This window comes from Leptopilina boulardi, unplaced genomic scaffold (genome assembly GCF_019393585.1).
Source record: "Leptopilina boulardi isolate dan_hultmark-lab unplaced genomic scaffold, ZJU_Lbou_2.1 LbouV2_248, whole genome shotgun sequence".
NCBI classification, from domain to species: domain Eukaryota; kingdom Metazoa; phylum Arthropoda; class Insecta; order Hymenoptera; family Figitidae; genus Leptopilina; species Leptopilina boulardi.
This window is the reverse complement of record NW_026137805.1, coordinates 150,566-169,988: the sequence shown is the minus strand read 5'-3', so window position 1 is coordinate 169,988 and position 19,423 is coordinate 150,566. Positions and strand designations below refer to the sequence as shown.

Here is a 19,423-nt window from a genome sequence, read left to right as displayed (position 1 = left end):
TGCTTTACCACACACATATTTGTTTTCTGTTTCTCGTGTGCGGGACAAAAAAAAAATATGTAATAGTTTTGTGGGAAAAAACACGTTTTTTGCCATTTATTTCGCAAAGTTTTTCAATGAAAACAGTCGAAATGGAGGTAATAGACTGTGACACTTTAAAGGAAGAACCAACAACTGATGTAAATGTAAGTAATTTCATTTGAAAATAAATTACCGGTGAAATGTTGAAATTAATTTTTGAGGTTAGATTTCCACGTTTTTTTTTTATTATTAATAAAAATACTAAATTACTTTCTATTCATTTTATTGGCATTATTATTTAGTTTAAATATCATGGCTTTAGTTTTTCGTTAAAAAAAAAATTGACGTCAATTACAATAATTTAGTCAAATTCGAAAAATACATTCTCGTTTTTGTACAAACGTTATGAGAACGTAAAAATGTTTAAAGAATAAATTTAGGCTTTTTTTTGCATTGCAAATTTTTTTTAATTCTTTTAATTTTGCAAATTAATAAAATAGTTATAATTTTTCGAGGGAATTTGAATATTAGGATTTTTTATTTTATTGCCGCGTTTTATTATAAATATAAAATAGAATCTTATTGATTGTTATTATTTATTAAAAAAATATTTCAGAATGATGTGCAAAAAGTTGAGAGGCTCAAGTCTTTGGAACTTTTGAAAAAGAAAATGTGTCGTTCGCAGTGAGTAATTTTTTTTTTTGTGAAAAAAAAATTAGGTTATATTTTATTGATTTTATCTAAAATTATTTTATTTTTTCTTAGCGATTTAATTCAGTATTACAATGACAAGAAAAAAGAATGTGAACAATTGACAATTTCATTGCGAAAAGCTCGAGTCGAAGCAAATGAAATGAAAAACAATTATAACACGACTCTTTCTAAATTAATAAAACAGGAACTTGTAAGTATTAATTTGATTAAAAATTAAAATTATTAAATTTATTTTTTCGATTTAAAATTATATTTTTCTTTAATTTCCAAATTTTTTTTTTTTTTTAGCAAAATACAGAACAGCGAAAATCACTCGAAACTTATATGACAAGAATTAGTGAATTGGAGACAAAAATTGCTGGCGATCAAAGATTTATTCAACAATTAAATTGTAAAATTGACAGTATTCAAACGAAAAATTCGGAAAAAATAATGGACGCCGATTTGGAGATATTAAAATTTAAGGGTAATTAATTTTTTAATTTTTTTCAATAGAAGATAATTTACAATTTTTCTCAAAAAAAAAAATTTATGATATTTTCAGAGAAAATAAAAACTCTTGAATTGGAAATGAAGACAACGAAAAAAAGTCGAATTACTAATAAAATTGTAAAAAAAGATCAAAGTGTTAATACGGATAAAGTAACAATCACTGAAATTGGTGAGGAAAAAAAAAATTTTCTTTAAAAAAGGAAAAATATTTGTAACTTTTTTTTAATTTTTCTTTTTCTAATTCTTTTTTACAGATACAAATATTATTGTTGGGGAAAAAATTTTACAAGATAAGAAAAATGTTATTAATACAGTTAAAAAAGGAACAAAACAAAATTCAACTTTTCTCTGCAAAAAATGTGATATTGCTCTTGAAAATCTTGTAAAAACTTTTAAAGCACCCGAACCAATTATTCAACCATTACAACCAGAAAGTAAGAATTTTTAATCACTATTTTCTAATTTGAAAATAATTTTTTTTTTTAAATTTACATATTTAGTTAATTTTTTAAATTTCTTTTTACAGAAAATGAATTTAAATTCAATTCGCCGAAACATTCGAAACTAGAAGAGAAGAAAATTGAATTAAATACTTCATTAAGGGAGGAAATAAAACACGAGGAATCGGAAACAATGAAAGTTCTGACAAAAACATTAAAAACCCTCGAACGCGTTATAAAAACTAATAAAAAAACGGAGAAAAAATCTAAATGTTGCCACAATTTAAATTCCTGTTCATCGAATAATGTGGAAAATCAAAATATCATGTTTGAATTATGGAAAAAATTACTCGACAAAGATAAGCCAACGGGAAAAAAATTAAAACGCTGTCAAAATAAACGAAAATCAATTTTAAAAAAGGAGAAGAAAAAAAAGAAGAAGAGAAAAAATTCGACAAATTGGTCAATTGAATCGACAATTGAAAATAATTTCGAAACAATTTCGTCAAACGAAACTTTAACGAAAACAAATGAAATTGAAAATTTGATTTCACTATCAGCGAAAAATACAAAATCAATTGAAATGAAAAATATTTCAAATTTAAAAACAATTGAAATAGAAAATTTAAAACCAATTGTAACTGAAAAATTGAAATCAATTGAAACGCAAAATTTAAAGCAAACGACACGAAAATCGAAAATTAAAAATTTGAAATCACTTGATAGGGAAAATGATATTTCGGAAAATTTGCCAAAAAATGAAAATATTTTAAAACGTAAAGAATTTACTTTAGAGGAAAATTTGGAAACTATTAAAACTTCAACGCCAAGGAAAAATAATAAATTTTCTACCATGGAAAATGAACAACCAAAAAAAATTATTTGTCAACGATTAATTGAGAATAATGAAATTATTGCTGAAAATAGTGAAAATATTACAACTATTGAGGAAAATTTAAAAAATAAATTTCTAATTCATGGAGAATTGGAAATTACAACCGAAAAAAGTGACAAAGAAACTGAATATTTGAAGAATAATAAATGCAATGAAATTGAAGAAAATAATTCTACAAATTTGCCGAAAAAAATTGTGATTTCATCTGAAAATAAAAAAGAAATTGTCGAAATAATAAAAATTGAAAATTCAGAAAAATTGCCGCTAAATGAAGAAGAAATTGATATAAATTCACAACAAAATCATCTTGAAAGTTCACAAGAGTCAATAAATTTCAAAGGATTTCAAAATTTAGAGGAATTAGAAAATTCGCAAAATTTGGAAAATAAAGAATCTGAAGAAAATTTGAAAAATTCTCAATTCGAGAATAAAGAGGAAGAAATTTTGGTGAATGAATTGAAAAATGAAATTTTAGATAAACAAATTGAAAATAAGATTCTAGTGAAAAATAGTGATGAGAAAATAGTTGAAAATTCGAATATTGAAAATGAAAAATTAAATTCAAAAGAGAAAATTGAAAATTTTGATAAAGAATACAAAAATGAGGAGAAATTGGAAAATTTGGACAAAGAATGCAAAAATGAGGAAAAAATAGAAAATTCAGGGAAAAAAGTAACAGATGAGGAAAATTTATCCGATGGTTTATTGAATGCCATCGATATTTTAGGTGAAATTTCATTTTCCGATGAATCTGTTCTCGATTGTAACGCTTCATTTCTTTCGTTTTCCACTGAAAAACCACAATTACTTCACATAAGCGAATTAGAAGAAAACGAAATGGAATCGAAGGAAAATAAATCAGAATCGAAAATTTATTCGGAATTTAGACAAATGGAAATGGAAATGGAAATTCAAAATGAATCTCAATTTATCGAGGAATCGGAATTAACCGAAGAAGAAGGAGAAATAGAAGAAAAAGCCGAAGAAGAAGAAGAAAAAAAAGTAGAAGCAAAAGAAACAGTATCGAAAAAATTGCAAAACAAAGAAAAAATGGATGAGGCAAATATTTTTCTACCAAATTCGGAAATTGAAAAAATTCCACGTAATTCAATTCACGGTCATCGTTCAACGGAACTTCGTCTCACATTAATAAGTCCAAAGAGATGTGGACGAAAAAGAAAAATAGCCGACGTTTTAAATAATTCGAGAACAACGAGAACAAATCTTTTGACAAAAATGCGAACAATGAAAAAACGTTCAAGTGAAATGATTGTCACTAAAAAAATATTGAGAAAAAAAGTCGAAAACAAAAATGAAATAATTATTAACAAAAATGAAGCAATTATTAATAAAAATGTAATAAATCCCACAAAATTAAAAGAAGATGATAATAATCCCGTTGTTGTTTCAAAAAAACGAAGAATCGCTCATACACCAAAAATTGAGGACGATCATCAACCAATAAGAAAATCTTTACGCTCAGCATCAAAATCACCGGGTTCGGCGCGCAATTCATTATCAACTATCAAAATGGAAAATTCCACAAATACAAGAAATTTGAGAAATTCGATAAAAATTGAAAACGAATTAAAAATTAAAAAAGAAGAGGAAGAAGATGATGATGCACCTATCGAAATTCCAATTGTGAGAAAAAGAGGACGTCCAAGAAAAGTGACAAAAATTATTGAAGAAAATTTAACAAATTTTCCAATCAAGAAAGAAACGATGAAAAAAAGTCCATTAAAAATTCAATCATCAAATTCTCAAAATGAAAATTTATCAAATGAAATTAAAATTGAATCTACAATTATTGACGAGGTAAAAAAAAATATTTCTCTAAATGAAACTGATGATGATGATGATTTGGAATCGCCTTTATCGCCTGAGGCAAATAATGAGGAAAATATTAATAATGAATCGATTCCAATTATTATTCCAAGTGAAAAAATGATGGATGTAAATAATAAAGCTTGGGAAATTGCAAGAGAGGCTTTAAATAAAAATACAGGGGAAATTTTGAGTCCTTGTCGAGAACTTCGATCATCGCGTGTTGTTGATAATAAAGTGACGAAAATTTGGCGAGATTTTAAAACTCTCAATTTGCCTCATCTAAATCCAATGAACGATCATATGAATAGTCCATTTTTACGAATGATATTAAGGGATCAAAAATCACAAAAGGAATTAGGTGAGTGAATTATTTTTTCTTTTTTAATTATTGAATTGCTTTTTTTCAATTTGAAATATTCAGGCCTCGGATAATACTTTTTTTTATCAAAAATACGACTATTTTCGACTTATTTTAATAGAATGCGAATTTTTCGCCTTTTTTTATAAAATTTTTTAAACAAAATACCTTTTTTCTATTATACAATAAAGATCTTTAGATCTTTTTTAATTTCAATTGTTTAACAAATTTGCAATTAAAATTATTCTCTAAATGAATTATTTTCAATAATTTAAATAAAAATTCTTTACAAATTCAATTATTTTAAATTATTATTTTTAAGAAAGGGTTATTGAAAATTATTTTGCTAAATTATTTTGAATTCTGTAAAATTTTAAAAAATCTTTTGAAATTCAATTGTTTCTAAAAATTTGATTAAATCCCAATAAATTAATAGAGAAAAAATAGAATGTTAAATTTTTGATATTTATTTGTAATTATTAATTTGAATAATAATAATAATCGTGAATATCTTTCGTTCATTCTGTCCACACCTGAAGTTAGTATTTGTTATAGGTCTTTTGTTTTTTTTAAATGTATTGTTTGACATTATTTTGTGTTGGTTAAAATTTTTCAATGTTTTTTTGGCATTGTTTCGATAATTAATTTTGAATCGAAATTTTAAAAAATAATTGAATTTTATTTTATTTTAAATTGAAAACTTGGTAAATAATTGAATTTTAAATTGAAAATTTGAAAATAATTTAATTTTAGTTGATTGTTGATTGAAAATTTGAAAATAATTAATTTTAGTTGATTGCTGATTGAAAATTTTGATAATAATTAATTTTGACTCGAAATTTTGGAACATAATAAAATTTTAATTGAAATTTTGGATAATAATTTAATTTAATTTGATTTTGGATTAAAATTTCGGGTAATAATTGAATTTTAATTGAAATTTTCGATTATAATTTAATTTAAGTTCATTTTTAATTGAAAATTTTGATAATTAATTTTGTATAAAAATTTTAAAAAATAATTGAATTTTATTTCATTTTAAATTGAAAACTTGGTAAATAATTGAATTTTAAATTGAAAATTTTGAAAATAATTTAATCTTAGTTGATTGAAAATTTTGATAATAATTAATTTTAGTTGATTGTTGATTGAAAATTTTGATAATAATTAATTTTGACTCGAAATTTTGGAAAATAATTGAATTTTAATTGAAATTTTGGATAATAATTTAATTTAAGTTGATGTTGAATTAAAATTTCGGGTAATATTTGAATTTTATTTAATTTTAAATTGAAAACTTGGTAAATAATTGAATTTTAAATTGAAAATTTGGAAAATAATTCAATTTTATATATAATTTAATAACATATAATAATAATTTTCATTATTATCATTTAATATGAAATAATATTCTAATAAATTTAAATTATTATTGATAATATTAATCTTTAATTTCTTTATAACAAACAATTAAATACTCAATTTGGCGCGCTTGCGCGCGTTTAATATTGCTAGTTTGAATAATAATAAATAATAAAATGAAAATGATAAGAATAAAAAAAAAAAAAATTCCTTTATTTTTTTTTTTTACAGAAAAATGTATAACATTGCAATTAAATAGATTAATAAGCAATAAAGACTGGACGAGTGAATTACACTTTGATGTAGTTGAAGAAATTTGGAAATTGCGTGAAATTAAAACAACAGCCAAGTGAGTATTTGAATTTTTAAAATAAAATAAAATTTTTTTGAATTAAACCCAAAAATCTATTTTAAACCTGCAACAAATAATAATAATAATTATTATTATTATTATTATTATTATTATTATTATTTCTTGCCGGTTTAAAATTTTTTTAGTATTTTAAAAAAAATTAAAATTAAATTATTTCTTGAGTTTTGCATTTATAATTAATTTTAAAATTGAATTTATTATTTATTTTCTGTACTTTTTCTTTTTGTAGATGTATTTTAGATTTTCTGATAAGTAAATTCAATGATAATAGTGATGAACGATTGGATACAACGCATACACCACCGGCTCCAATGATGACGTTGACGCAACAAAAAATAATTACTTTAATTTCAGCTTTAGAAAAAAAATGCAATGAACTTGAAAATATCAGTATTTTTGAGTTTATCTTTGACGGTATTAATTATACACTCTTTAGACTTGGCTACGCTCCGGAGGTTTGTATTTTTTTTATTGATTTCACTAAATTTTTTTTAATTAATTACAAAAATTTACAATTTCAATCATTCCGAAAAAAAAATCAAGAAAATAATTCAACTTTAATTAAATTATAAAAGAGAAAAATTTATCTTCAAATTTAAATTTAGTTAATTTTTTTTTTTGAAATTTATTTTACTTAGAGAAAAATACTTTTATTTATAGAAACAATTTTTTTCTTTTAAATTATTTTTGTATTTTTCTTGATTAATTTTTAATTATTTTTTGTGCTCTTTTCTTTTTTTTGTTTATTTAATTTTTGTTATATAAAATTGTAAAAATTAAAATTTTTTTTTTCAGAAATGTGTTGTCGAAGGATTGACGCGTATTTTCACGTGTATGACACGATTGAAAAAAGATCGCGAAAGAGCAAGATTATTTATAATCGATGCAATTTATTGTTTACGTTTTAAGGCGAGTGTTGCTATTTTTGTTGTTCTCACCTGCTGGTCAGAAGTTTTTCCCATCTACGATTCAAATTCAGGTAAAGAAAAAGGAAAAATTTAATTTTTTTATTTTATTTAAATTTAGTATAAGCAAATAATTTTTTTTCTCTTTATATTAATTTTAATTGAAATTTTACAGAAATTTTATCCAAATGCATGGCATTTAGTATTTTTTCGTTTGAAAGATGTTTAGACGCATTAAAAAAACTTCTTTCAAACAAGGGACTTTATAATTATCCACTTGCTGAATTTTCCGCCGAGCAACTTGCCATTGAATGTTTATCTGCATTGGAAAGTATGTATTTTAACTTTTTTAAAAAATAATTACTTTTAATTAATATTCTATTTAATATTTTTATTATTTATTATTTATTATTTAATATTTTAATATTTTGCCAAAAAAAATAATTACGATAAAATAGTTTAATATTGAAAAAGAAAGTGAATTTTAGAAAATTTTGTAAAAATCAATATATTCTCGTTTAATTTCAGAAAAACATGAATCAAGCATCGATACTGCAATTATTTTATTAGCAAAAAGTATGGGACCAAAATGGGCGCAAAAAATGATCATCCAAGGTGAATCTGGTTTGAAACAATTAATTGTTGGAAAAAGACACAAATCTCCCTACGATGCATTCACATTACTTGGTAATTTATTACATTTTTTTTGTCTCATTCTTCTTCTTTTTTTTTCCTGCATAATTTCAGTAATTAATCGAATTTTTATTTTTTCAATTTTTTACAGGAACTGTAATGCGATCTTTTCCTGAACAAGATCAAGAGGGACATCTCAGTCAAATTGTCGAACAATTGTGCGATTTATTAGATTCAAATGAAGGTATTTTTTTTCCCCCCAAAATCTTTTAATTAATAAATTTTTGTAATTTGAAAAATTTACAAATGCCAAATTTTTTTTTTTATTTACAGGTTCAAATGATCATTTAGAAGGTGTTGCATCGGCTTTATTGTGTTTCTCAAAATATCGTAAATTCTTTTGTAAAGTATCAAAATCACTTTTAAATTGGACACCAAAACAAGAATTACGCGATGAAACAAAACAAAAATTTCAATATTTCTGCAATTCACAGAAAAAAAATTGGTGGTTTGATTTTATAAAAAGTAATTATCAATTGGAATTACCTGAAATTCATAAAAATTCACAAAAACAAAATTCGATAAAACAAATAAATGTACCAAAAAAAATGACTAAAAGCATGAAAAAAAGAACGAAAAATATTATGAAAAAAAGGAAAATTGCCGAGAATAATGTTCCAACAACTTCTCAGTAGAAAAAAAAAGAAAAAAAAAAGAAATTGTGATATTATGTTTAATAATTTTCATTTCTAAGATCTGTATATATATATATATATTTTAAAGTATTTTTTTATTCTTTTTTTTTCTTTTTTTTTTTTTGTTACAAACTAAATTAAAAATCTTAGATTAGTAATTAAATTTCCAAACTAAATTATTTAAAAAAAGTCAGTTTTTATTTGAAGTAAGTTTTTAAATTATAAAATAATAATAAAAAAAAAAAAATTTACGCAGTTTGCTGATTTTTTTTATACAGTCTCACATAAATCAGGTTTTTAATTTTCTGCGCAGACAAAATGCAATGAAGATACTTCCAATCTGAAGCAAAAAAAAAATGATTACTTTTTTACATTTTTAAAAAATGTTTTTAATTTTCTCGGCAAACAAAAAAATAGTATTAATTAAAATTGAATTTTAAAATTAATTGTCCGAGGACTTCAAAGCAATTGAAAAAATAGAATTGATAAATTTTTTCCTAAAAATTAATTACATTTTTTAAAAATGTAATTTTATGGTATATTTTTTCATTATGTAAATATAATTTCCTGGAAAAAAAAATGGTAATTGCTCGTTTAATGGAAGGGAAAATATTAATTTTTTGTAAAAACAAAACCAAAAAAAAAACAAAAAATGTAGAGAATAATTGTCAACTCACGATCGTTAGGGAAATAAACAAAGTCATTAGGGAAACTTTGTTTATGTGCGATTTTAATAAGAGAACTGCGCTTTTCAAACATCCAGATTGATAAACTACCTCTTCTGTCATTTTTATACACTAGAAATTAAAAATAGAAAAAAAAAATACCAAAAATAAAAAAAAAATATACAAAACAAATTTTTTCTATTAATTTTTATATTACCTCTTCCATTTTTACAGCGCAACAACTTCGCGGAATTTGTTTTTCCTGTTCTAGCCAATCTTTATAGGATTTTATTCCACAACATTGTAACTGAATTTGAAAAAAACATTTTTTTATTTAGAAAAAAATATTTAAAATCTTAATTTAAAAATATTTTAAATATTTAGTAGAATAAAATTTAGAATTTCTGTTTTTTTTTGTGAGTTTTGAAAATTCGTAAAAAAAATTAATAATTAAAAAAAAATTACATATCGTTGTGTATTGTCCCATGTTTCCGTTGCCCAATCAAGATAAGAATATTTTTCAATGGAATTTCTCATTTCGTCGCGAATTTTTTTCACCAAATTATCGAAAAATGTAAAACTCATAATCGCAGAAATAAATATCATGCACAAGGCTATAACATAGAGCACAATATACTGGAAATTGGAAGATTTCTTTTGATTTTAATTATTAAAAAAAAAAACATACAAACACTTACCTTTCAAGAAAAATTAATTAAAAATAGGAAAAAAAAAATTAATTCTTATTTTAATTAAAGCAAAAGACACTTACAATTATTAAAATACCTTTTCTTTTTTTCACAAAAGCAAATAATCCTAAAAATGAAACCACTGTGCCAAAAATTGCAACCATTAGAAGAATTGACATATACATTTTTTGACCCATAAATAATTTTATATCCATCATCATCCAAACGGAAAGTACTAAAGTTACAATTCCTGTTAACTGTTTTCGAATTAATTACACAATTAATTTATAAACATAAAAAAAAGTAATTTCAAAAAAGTTAAATAAAAAATATTTTTTTTCCTGTTAAAATTAAAATTAATAATTTCTAAAAATTTAATTAGAAATTTTTAAATTAGAATAAAAATTTTTCATCACTTACAAAAATAAGACTGTTGATTGCAATAAATGAAAATTTTAAACATTTCCAAGGAATTCTTTTATAAGAAATTTTCTCCACTGGAATGCCGAGAATTTTCAATTTCTTCAACGAAACACTAGTTCCGGATACTGTGATCTCTTCATCATCATCATCATCATCATCATCATTCGATTCATTAGTCTCTTCATCTGTTTCCTCATCATCTCGATGTGTCATAATTTTTTTTTTCTTTCAATAAAATATAAAAAAATTTTCCAATTGCGATTTTTATAATAATCAAATTAAAAATTTAGCGAATTACAAAAAAAAAACAATTATTCTAAAACGAAAACTGACATTATAAAAAAAAAACAAAAGAAAGCTTAAAAAAAAGTATTATTAACAAAAATAAATTCTTTTTTAAAATAAAATTAGTTTCCTAATTTTTAAATTTTCTAAATATTTCTGAATTATACAATTTTCCTAAAAATAAATTCCTAAATTAATTTTTTCCTATAATTTTCCATTTTTTTTTTTTTTTTTATAGGGACAGAAAATTTTTGTAATTGAAAGTACAAATAATTTTTTATTTTATGGACAGAAATATTTTTTCGGCCCCTATTTTTTTAAATATTGAATTTGGGGAAAAAAAACAAAAATAGTATTTATTTTTTTTTAGTAAAATTTTATTCGCCAAAGAAGGAGAAAATAAATTTTTTCAGCTAATTCCTAAATTAATTTTTTCCTATAATTTTCCATTTTTTTTTTTTTTTATAGGGACAAAAAATTTTTGAAATTGAAAGTACAAATAATTTTTTATTTTATGGACAGAAATATTTTTTCAAATATATTGAATTTGGGGAAAAAAACAGAAATAGTATTTTTTTTAGTAAAATTTTATTCGCCAAAGAAAGGAGAAAATAAATTTTTTCAGCTAACATTTGTTAACAGACGACTTTTTACAATTAAAAAAAAAAAAAATTCCAACGAAAGAAAATAATTTGTTTTTGAAATTACATTTTTTTAAAATTACATATTTTAATAAATTATTCATAGCTTTTGTTTTTCTCCAAAATAAAAAATTAACGTTTCGAATGTCTCTTTGAGCCACCGCGAGAATTTGTATTTTTCGTCGATGTATTTGCCTCGGGACCAATAATAATACGTCCCTCAGCAATTTCATCGCGATCGGCGGAATTTTCAATTTGTTTTTGTGCCTCAAAGAAAAACATAACATCTCTCAATTGTTCCTTTAAATCAACTAATTCAGCTTCTTTTTTACATTTATATTCCACTAATTCATCATTAAGCTGTTTATGTTTCGTTTGCCATGATGTTTGATTCATTTCAAGTGATTTTCTCAACGCCTTCTCCTCAGCGAGTTCCATTTGTGTTTTCTCCAATTTTTGACTTGTTGCCTGTATTTTTCTCTCCAATGTTTGTTTCTCCTTTGTGAGTGATGACAATTTTTTCTTTACGAAAAGAAAAACAATTTTTTTTTTAAATTAAAATTATTTATATTTATTTATTAACGAGACAAAAAAAATCAAGTATTTTTAATTTTTTTTTTCCACATACCTTCATGTCGGCATTTTCATCGATGACCTGTGTCAATTTATCCCTTAATTCATTTGTTTCGGCAATTGTTCGCTGTTCAATTCGATTGAGACGATCCTCAAAAAATTGCCGTTGCGTCTCCAATTGTGATGTGAGAAGATAAGTGAATTCCAATTGTACAGAATCGACTTTCTCGTCCATTGATGCGCCTTCAACTTTCGATGGCTCGTGTCCCTCGACCATTTTTCCATCCTTATCCTGAAGCAATCGATGAACAAAAGTGTCGGCCACATAGTCCCAAACACGATTATTGCCCAATTGCATCGCATAACAATGATGCGTATCCTGATAGTGCTCGAATGCATGGCCCTTTGTGTAACGCGAACAACCAATGTGTCCGCAAATTAAACATATCCAAAGACTATCATTCGACGTTCCTGGAACTGGAAAATTCATTTTTTTTAATTTTCAATTATTCATATAAAATAAAATAATTTAAATAAGAAAGAAAATTAATTTTTATTTATATTATTTTTTTTGGAAAAAAGATTTTTAAAAAATGAGGAATTTTTACCGCATTCCATGCAATGACTGTCGGCAAGTGGTTCCGGTGTTTGGGCGTATCGGCAAATTGGACACGATGTATCGCCCCATTTAACTAAACAACTTGCGTGAAATGTATGATTACAAAGTACAGTTAAAATTCCATCGACACTCTCGTCCATTCGTTCCAAACAAACGGGACACGATGGCAATTCCGTGTGTCCTGCAATTGGTAAACCATCGTCTCCAACTTCAACTTTTGAGACAAATACCAAATGACAAACAATATCGGGCTCCAATGAATTGTATGGTGCACCATTGAATGTCTCGTAAAATTCACTGGCAGCCGCCTGAAATGAAAAAAAAGAAAAAATTATTAAATTTTAGTAACAAAAATAGAAAAAATAAAATTAATATAACCAAAAGGTATAAATTTATAATAATAATAATTTATAATAAAAGCGGACAAAAAAAACGAAAGAAATTATAATAACAAATTAAGGAAAAAGTAAAGGAAATATTGGATGGTTTTACGAATTTTACGAATTTTACGAATTTTATTTATATAATATTTTATATTATATTTTATTTTACGAATAATTTATAATAAAAGCGGACAAAAAATTGTAAAAAAAAAGAAAGAAATAAATAACAAATTAAGGAAAAAGTAAAGAAAATATTGGATGGTTTTACGAATTTGAAAATTTCAATTTCCTTTTAGATTTTTACAAAATTTTTGAAATATAATTTTAATTTGTACTTTCAATTACATTTTACATTCGGTATCTATAGGTGAATAAATTATTAATTATATTATAATTATTATTTGGGTGTAATTATAAATTTTTTTTTAATAGAAACTAATTTATTTAAAAAATTTTCACGTATTATTTATTAATTAGAGAAAATTAATAGTTACCTGTAGTACTTTATTATTATTATCTTTTGAAAATATCATAATTACTTGTTGAAAGATGAATTAGGAAAAACACCAATAACATTATTTTAAGTATTATTAATTTAATTTATTTCTTTTAATTTTTGTATTCATTATTATTATCAAAATTTTATTTATTTTACTCATATTATTTTATTTATTTACAGAACATCAAGAATTTTAATTTATTATTCATTATTATTTTTATATTATTATTTATTATATTATTTATTATATTAGTTATTATATTATTTATTTATTATTTTTATTTTTTATTATTATTATTTTTTTTTATTATTATTAGAATTTTATTCGTATTATTTTATTCAGTTTAGGCCAATTCATTTTATTTGCACTATTTTATTAATTTGTGAATTCGAAAAAAAAAAAAATACAATTTGTTGGCGTCGTCAAGCCGAAAATTTATATAAAAATTGGAAAAATTTACAAATTAAAACAATAATGAAAAATACGATGCAAAATTTATAACACTGAAACGTAGGCGATTTAAGCCACTATTGAATTTAAAAAGTAAATTTTAATTAGAGTAAAAATTTAATTGTTTAAATTAAAAAAAAAAGGAAAATTTTTCTTTAGTATACGTTTAACTCCAAAATGGGGAAAAAAAGGACTGAAAAGGACAAGGTTAGGTTAAAATTCATCGCCACGTGGCAATTGGAATTTAATAAATCTACAGCGGTAGATTCAAAATTTTTTCTTAAAAAAAAAAATTACTTATTTAAAAATTAAATTAATTAATTTACAAATCGAATTTTTACCAAAAAAAATAATAGTATTTAAAAATTCAATTTATTTTCCAAACTAATTATTTTTATAGTTATTTTGCAATTAAATTATTTTTAAAAAATTATTTAATTATTTATTAAATAAATAAATTATTAATTAAATAAATTAATTTATTATTAATTAATATTAATTAATTAAATTAAAGGTAAAGTTTCAAAAAGCTGAGATATTTAAAAATTAAGTTTATTTTCAAAAATAGTTATTTTTTTTAGTTATTTTTGTATTATTTTTAAAAATATATTTGAAAATTTAAAAAAAAAATGGGAAATTTTCAATAAAAAATGTATAGATTAATGAAAAGAAAAGTTGAGAAATATTTTAAAGAATTGGCGAAAGGATATTTAAAAATTAAATTTAATATTTCAATAGTTAAAATCTTATTTCAAAGAAAAAGAATAAAATTTTGATTTACTTTTACTTTTTTTTTACTTACGGAATTACGAAAAGTAATTAACGCCATGTATTGATCAGGATTATCGTCGCGTAAAATTCGAAAATGTTGAATATTTTGATGACAAGCAGCGGTAAATGTTAAAACATCATGACAAGTCATTGTTGCAGGTACTGAGAGCATACAAATTGTATTGCTTCGCGTTGCAGCGCATTGTACATCCGTTAATTCACTGTTTAAATTAATTAATTAATTAATTAATAACAAAAAAAAATAACATCACTATAATAATTATTATTTATTTTTTTTTATTGTAATAAAAAAAAATTAATAATAATAATAACAACTAATAATTACAGGGTGGAAAATAAAATTTAATAATTATAAATAATTTAGGACAAATTAGAAAAAATTTCTCCAATTTTTATAGAAAAAATAAATTTATACATTTTTATTATATATTTAATATTTAAATACATTTAATTTAAAACAATAACTAATTTTTTTTTTTTTATTTAAAATAACTGTAAAAAATTTATTTTTCATACTTTATTTTTATTTATTATAAAATTAAATTTTATTGTCAATAAATTAGTAAGGAGTAAATTAATTTTTTCTTAAATTTATTCATTTTGGGTAAAATTTTGAAACAAAAAATGTATTATTATAATTTAATTAAAATATATTATTTGCGAATAATTTAATTATAATTAAATAAAAATTTAAATAAATAAAAAAATAATTTTGTTATAATAATAATAAATAGTAATAATAATAATTAAAATAATTAAATTAATAATAATTAAAATTAAAAAAATTATAAATAATAATAATTAAAATAATAAAAAATAAAAATTAAATAATTAAAATAATTAAAAATTAATTAATAATAATTAATTAATTAATAAAATTAAAATTAAGTTTAATAAGTTTTTAACTCTCAAAATTTACTTATAAATAAAAAAAAATAACTCACTCTTCTTTAAACAAATGAAGAATTCCTTTAGTGACCTCAACAAATGGATTACCAGAGAAAAAATTAATTTGATCAGCAACATTACACGATGTTGCACCTTCAGAAGATGCAATTTCCTCTGAATTCATTCTTGATGTTGAATGTGATTTATTTAAATTTTGATGTAAAAGTGGCACTGGACCTTCCTCGGAATTTGAATAATTTTCTATTGTTATTTCCCGAGGTTCACGGCATCCTCGCATTTTTCTCACAGCCATTGCTTTATTATTGCGCAGAAAAAATTAAAATTTTACAACTTATTTCAACAAAATTATAAATAATAAATAAAATATAATAATAATTTAATTATATTATTATAGAAACAAAATAAACGCGAAATTAACCTCAAAATATTTAAACCGTAAAAAAAACGAAATACAAAATGAAAATATTCAATATAAAAATAAAATCGATTTTAATGAGAAAAGTAATAAACTTTACCTTCTTCGGAATCGGGATCACTGACTTCGATTCGAATAACACAGAGAGATACTAAAATTTCGGTCGAAGTCATCACATATTCGAAATTATTGTTTTTAGTACAATTTTTCGGGAAATTTTCATTAAAAGTTTCGTTTTAAATTAGATTAAAATTTGTTATTGCATTAACACTCAACTGATTTTTAGAATAAAATGGTGGTGAAAAACTGCACAACAACAAAAACATGTGTATATATATATATACAGACAAAAATGACGCAAAACATATGATTTATGAGCATGCGCACTAAGCGTTTAAAGAGGGCGCAATTTAAATTTTTAAGGTTATGTCACTTCAAGGTCATTTTCTTAGGTACAATTTTAAAAATAAATAAATAGATTTCAAAGAACGTAGTTTAATGTATGATTTAGTTTTAATAATGTAAATATAAGTTTTTTAAAAAAAGTGTTATCTTTCCTTAAATAAAAAACCGATATCTTCTTTTCGAAAAAATGTTGAGAACAACACGAATTTTTTGCTTCAAACATCAAGGGGCTTTTAATTTTCAAACTGGAGTAAGTTTTTAACTCAAAATTTGTTATTTATAACTATAATTATAATATTTAATTGTAATTTTTATTTATACAAGTAATTCTAACCTAAAAATTCTGTTGTCATTTATGTTATTAATATTTCGTTTATAAATTATATTTTTTGAAATAAAAAACAATTTAGTAAAAAAATTATTTAAAAAAAAAACAATTTAGTAAAAAATTAAATTTTTTTATTAGAATCAATGTTTGAATTGTACAAAAATTACGAAAGAGAAATTTTCCGAAATATTATCAAATGGACCACAATTGGAGAATTTTTTATCAGACGAATCAACAATAAAATATGATGGTAAATTAAAATTGGAAAAAGGTGATAATACAAGATTAAGATTACCACCATGGTTAAAGAGAGAAATACCAATTGGTGAAAATTATAGTCGAATAAAATCACAATTACGTGATTTAAAATTAAGTACAGTTTGTGAGGAGGCAAGATGTCCAAATATTGGTGAATGTTGGGGTGGAGGAGATCATGGAACAGCAACTGCAACAATTATGGTAATTATTCTATTTTTTTTTTTTTATTCTAATGACACAATTATTTTTTATTATTAAAATGTCTCGAAACTTTTTTTGATAACCTTTTGAATTTTATCTCTTTCGCAAAAGTCGAGGGAGGAGATCAAATTGACGAGTAACGAAATTTTTTTTTTTTTTCTTAAATATAATAAAAATAACAGAAATATTTACAAGAAAAAAATTGTAATTTTTTAAAGGATTTTTTTTTCTATTATTATTAGAATTTTATTTATTTTATTTAAACTATTTTATTAATTTATGAATTTGAAAAATAACGCAATTTTTGTTTCTATTTTAATTTTTATTAAAATTTTAATACAAAAAACAAAAAATTTCCTTTAAAAAAAAGAATTTGTTTAATAAAAATGTTTCAAATTAATTTATAATAAATAAATTAAATAAATAATAATTATTATAATTAAATAAATAATAATTATTATAATTAAATAAATAATTATTATTATAATTAGATAAATAAATTTTTTAATTAAATTTAGTTAAAATAAAAAAAGTTTCAATTTTTTCGACTATTTTCCTTTTTTTCAATTTCAATTATTAATTTTGTATGCAAATTTTCAGTTAATGGGCGACACTTGCACTCGAGGTTGTCGATTTTGTTCAATAAAAACAGCAAAAATTCCCCCACCATTAGATCCAAATGAACCAAAAAATACAGCAACAGCAATAACCGATTGGGGTCTCGATTACGTTGTTCTTACTTCCGTTGATCGAGATGGTAAAGGATTTTTTTTCTCTTTCTTTATTTTCTTTTTTTTAATTCTAAATATAATTTTTTTGTTATTCTCGTTTTTTAGATTTGGAAGACGGAGGAGCGCAACACATTGCAAATACTGTTAGAGAAATTAAGAAAAGGTCAGAAAAAATACTTAAAAAATAATAAATAAATAAAAAAAAAAATAATAAAAAATACTTAAAAAATAATAAATAAATAAAAAAAAATACTTAAAATATTATTTCACGGAAAAAAATACTTTCTAGGGAGTAAAATGATCTTTTTTTGACTCTAGGGTGTAAAATTATTTGTATTTGTATTTGTATTTGTTTTTTAACAATGAGTAAAATTATCTTTTTTTAATTCTAAAAAATTAAAAAAAAAAAATTCAATTTATTTTTAGAAGCAACATTTTGGTTGAATGTTTAGTTCCTGATTTCCGAGGGAATCAAGATTGTGTCGCGACAGTTGTTGATTCAAAATTGGATGTTTTTGCTCACAATATTGAAACTGTCGAGAGACTCACGCCTTTTGTTCGCGATAGACGAGCCAGATACAGGTAAAAGCAAAATTTAGACAATAAAATATGAATTTAATTTTTGTTAAATTAAATTTTGAAATAATTATTAGAAGTTATTTTAATAAATTATAAATTTACAATTTATTAGATTATAAATTAAAAAAGTTGCACTTTATTAGTTTATAAATTATAAATTTACAATTTATTAGTTTATAATTTATAAATTTGCAAATTTTTTAGTTTATAAATTATAAATTGATTAAATTAAATAATGATAAATACTATTTTTTTTTCTATAGACAATCGCTCGCTGTTCTTGAGGGAGCAAAAAAATTAAATCCCGATCTAATAACAAAATCGTCAATAATGTTGGGTCTATCGGAGACGGATCAAGAGGTGGAACAAACAATGAGAGATTTACGTGCCGCAGGTGTCGATGCATTGACACTTGGTCAATATATGCAACCAACAAAACGTCATTTAAAAGTCATTGAATACGTGACACCGGAGAAATTTAAAGCCTGGGAAAAGGTTGGCAATCAACTGGGATTTCTCTACACAGCCAGTGGACCATTGGTTCGTTCCTCATACAAAGCTGGCGAATTTTTCCTAACAAACATTCTCAAGGAACGACGACAACAACAAAAACAAAGTAGCGAAAAAACAACTCACTCTTAAGAAAAAAAAAAAGTGAGGAAAAAATAATTAAACCAAATCTACTGTAAATAGAGGAAAAAAATTATTGTTTTTGTTTCGAAAAATGAAATAAAATTAATTACAAAATTAAAAAATGAGTCTTACAAATTAAAATTATCAAAACTTTAATTATTATTAAAAAGTAATTTCTAATTTTTTTTTAAATATAGATTGAATTAAATGGAAAAAATACTTTTTT

At 22.6% G+C, this 19,423-nt stretch overlaps 4 protein-coding genes across 7 annotated transcripts; 2 read left to right on the top strand and 2 right to left on the bottom strand.

The window, feature by feature from the left end:
* The first annotated feature begins 24 nt into the window (after positions 1–24).
* Positions 25–9,575, top strand: LOC127280462 (putative autophagy-related protein 11). The gene is made up of 14 exons (XM_051303453.1): positions 25–185; positions 638–705; positions 787–925; positions 1,024–1,201; positions 1,280–1,396; positions 1,482–1,661; positions 1,754–4,750; positions 6,344–6,461; positions 6,715–6,940; positions 7,281–7,464; positions 7,566–7,721; positions 7,919–8,077; positions 8,175–8,267; positions 8,357–9,575. The coding sequence occupies exons 1-14, from the start codon at positions 117–119 to the stop codon at positions 8,716–8,718; spliced, it is 5,046 nt and encodes a 1,681-aa protein (XP_051159410.1). The 5' UTR covers positions 25–116; the 3' UTR covers positions 8,719–9,575.
* On the bottom strand, positions 8,918–10,821 carry LOC127280463 (tetraspanin-6-like). Of its 4 annotated transcripts, none has more exons than XM_051303454.1 (6): positions 10,493–10,821; positions 10,156–10,329; positions 9,849–10,037; positions 9,601–9,690; positions 9,396–9,515; positions 8,918–9,058 (listed from the first exon to the last, which is right to left on the bottom strand). In XM_051303454.1, the coding sequence occupies exons 1-6, from the start codon at positions 10,706–10,708 to the stop codon at positions 9,008–9,010; spliced, it is 840 nt and encodes a 279-aa protein (XP_051159411.1). In that variant the 5' UTR covers positions 10,709–10,821; the 3' UTR covers positions 8,918–9,007. The 4 variants fall into 4 exon arrangements, with proteins under 4 accessions (XP_051159411.1, XP_051159412.1, XP_051159413.1 ...); XM_051303455.1 differs by having other exon boundaries at positions 9,849–10,019; XM_051303456.1 differs by having other exon boundaries at positions 9,849–9,997; positions 10,170–10,329.
* A 707-nt stretch (positions 10,822–11,528) lies between these two features.
* Positions 11,529–16,376, bottom strand: LOC127280588 (BRCA1-associated protein). Its single transcript, XM_051303668.1, has 6 exons — positions 16,163–16,376; positions 15,683–15,941; positions 14,749–14,938; positions 12,603–12,921; positions 12,050–12,471; positions 11,529–11,943 (listed from the first exon to the last, which is right to left on the bottom strand). The coding sequence occupies exons 1-6, from the start codon at positions 16,233–16,235 to the stop codon at positions 11,554–11,556; spliced, it is 1,653 nt and encodes a 550-aa protein (XP_051159625.1). The 5' UTR covers positions 16,236–16,376; the 3' UTR covers positions 11,529–11,553.
* A 133-nt stretch (positions 16,377–16,509) lies between these two features.
* Positions 16,510–19,319, top strand: LOC127280590 (lipoyl synthase, mitochondrial). The gene is made up of 6 exons (XM_051303676.1): positions 16,510–16,717; positions 16,934–17,254; positions 17,855–18,011; positions 18,091–18,148; positions 18,412–18,567; positions 18,828–19,319. The coding sequence occupies exons 1-6, from the start codon at positions 16,655–16,657 to the stop codon at positions 19,204–19,206; spliced, it is 1,134 nt and encodes a 377-aa protein (XP_051159633.1). The 5' UTR covers positions 16,510–16,654; the 3' UTR covers positions 19,207–19,319.
* Positions 19,320–19,423: the final 104 nt, after the last annotated feature.

Excerpts from the sequence above, each read along its gene's own strand:
- LOC127280462 (XM_051303453.1), top strand. The coding sequence starts at position 117 with ATGAAAACAGTCGAAATGGAGGTAATAGACTGTGACACTTTAAAGGAA. Across the intron at positions 6,941-7,280 it reads GACTTGGCTACGCTCCGGAG|AAATGTGTTGTCGAAGGATT; the intron begins GTTTGTATTTTT and ends TTTTTTTTTCAG. Across the intron at positions 7,722-7,918 it reads ATGTTTATCTGCATTGGAAA|AAAAACATGAATCAAGCATC; the intron begins GTATGTATTTTA and ends GTTTAATTTCAG.
- LOC127280463 (XM_051303454.1), bottom strand. The coding sequence starts at position 10,708 with ATGACACATCGAGATGATGAGGAAACAGATGAAGAGACTAATGAATCG. Across the intron at positions 9,516-9,600 it reads GCGCTGTAAAAATGGAAGAG|TGTATAAAAATGACAGAAGA; the intron begins GTAATATAAAAA and ends TTTAATTTCTAG. Across the intron at positions 9,059-9,395 it reads TGTTTATTTCCCTAACGATC|ATTGGAAGTATCTTCATTGC; the intron begins GTGAGTTGACAA and ends TTTTTGCTTCAG.
- LOC127280590 (XM_051303676.1), top strand. The coding sequence starts at position 16,655 with ATGTTGAGAACAACACGAATTTTTTGCTTCAAACATCAAGGGGCTTTT. Across the intron at positions 18,149-18,411 it reads GTTAGAGAAATTAAGAAAAG|AAGCAACATTTTGGTTGAAT; the intron begins GTCAGAAAAAAT and ends ATTTATTTTTAG. Across the intron at positions 18,568-18,827 it reads GATAGACGAGCCAGATACAG|ACAATCGCTCGCTGTTCTTG; the intron begins GTAAAAGCAAAA and ends TTTTTTCTATAG.
- LOC127280588 (XM_051303668.1), bottom strand. The coding sequence starts at position 16,235 with ATGACTTCGACCGAAATTTTAGTATCTCTCTGTGTTATTCGAATCGAA. Across the intron at positions 14,939-15,682 it reads CTTCATTTGTTTAAAGAAGA|TGAATTAACGGATGTACAAT; the intron begins GTGAGTTATTTT and ends TAATTTAAACAG. Across the intron at positions 12,472-12,602 it reads CAGTCATTGCATGGAATGCG|TTCCAGGAACGTCGAATGAT; the intron begins GTAAAAATTCCT and ends TGAATTTTCCAG.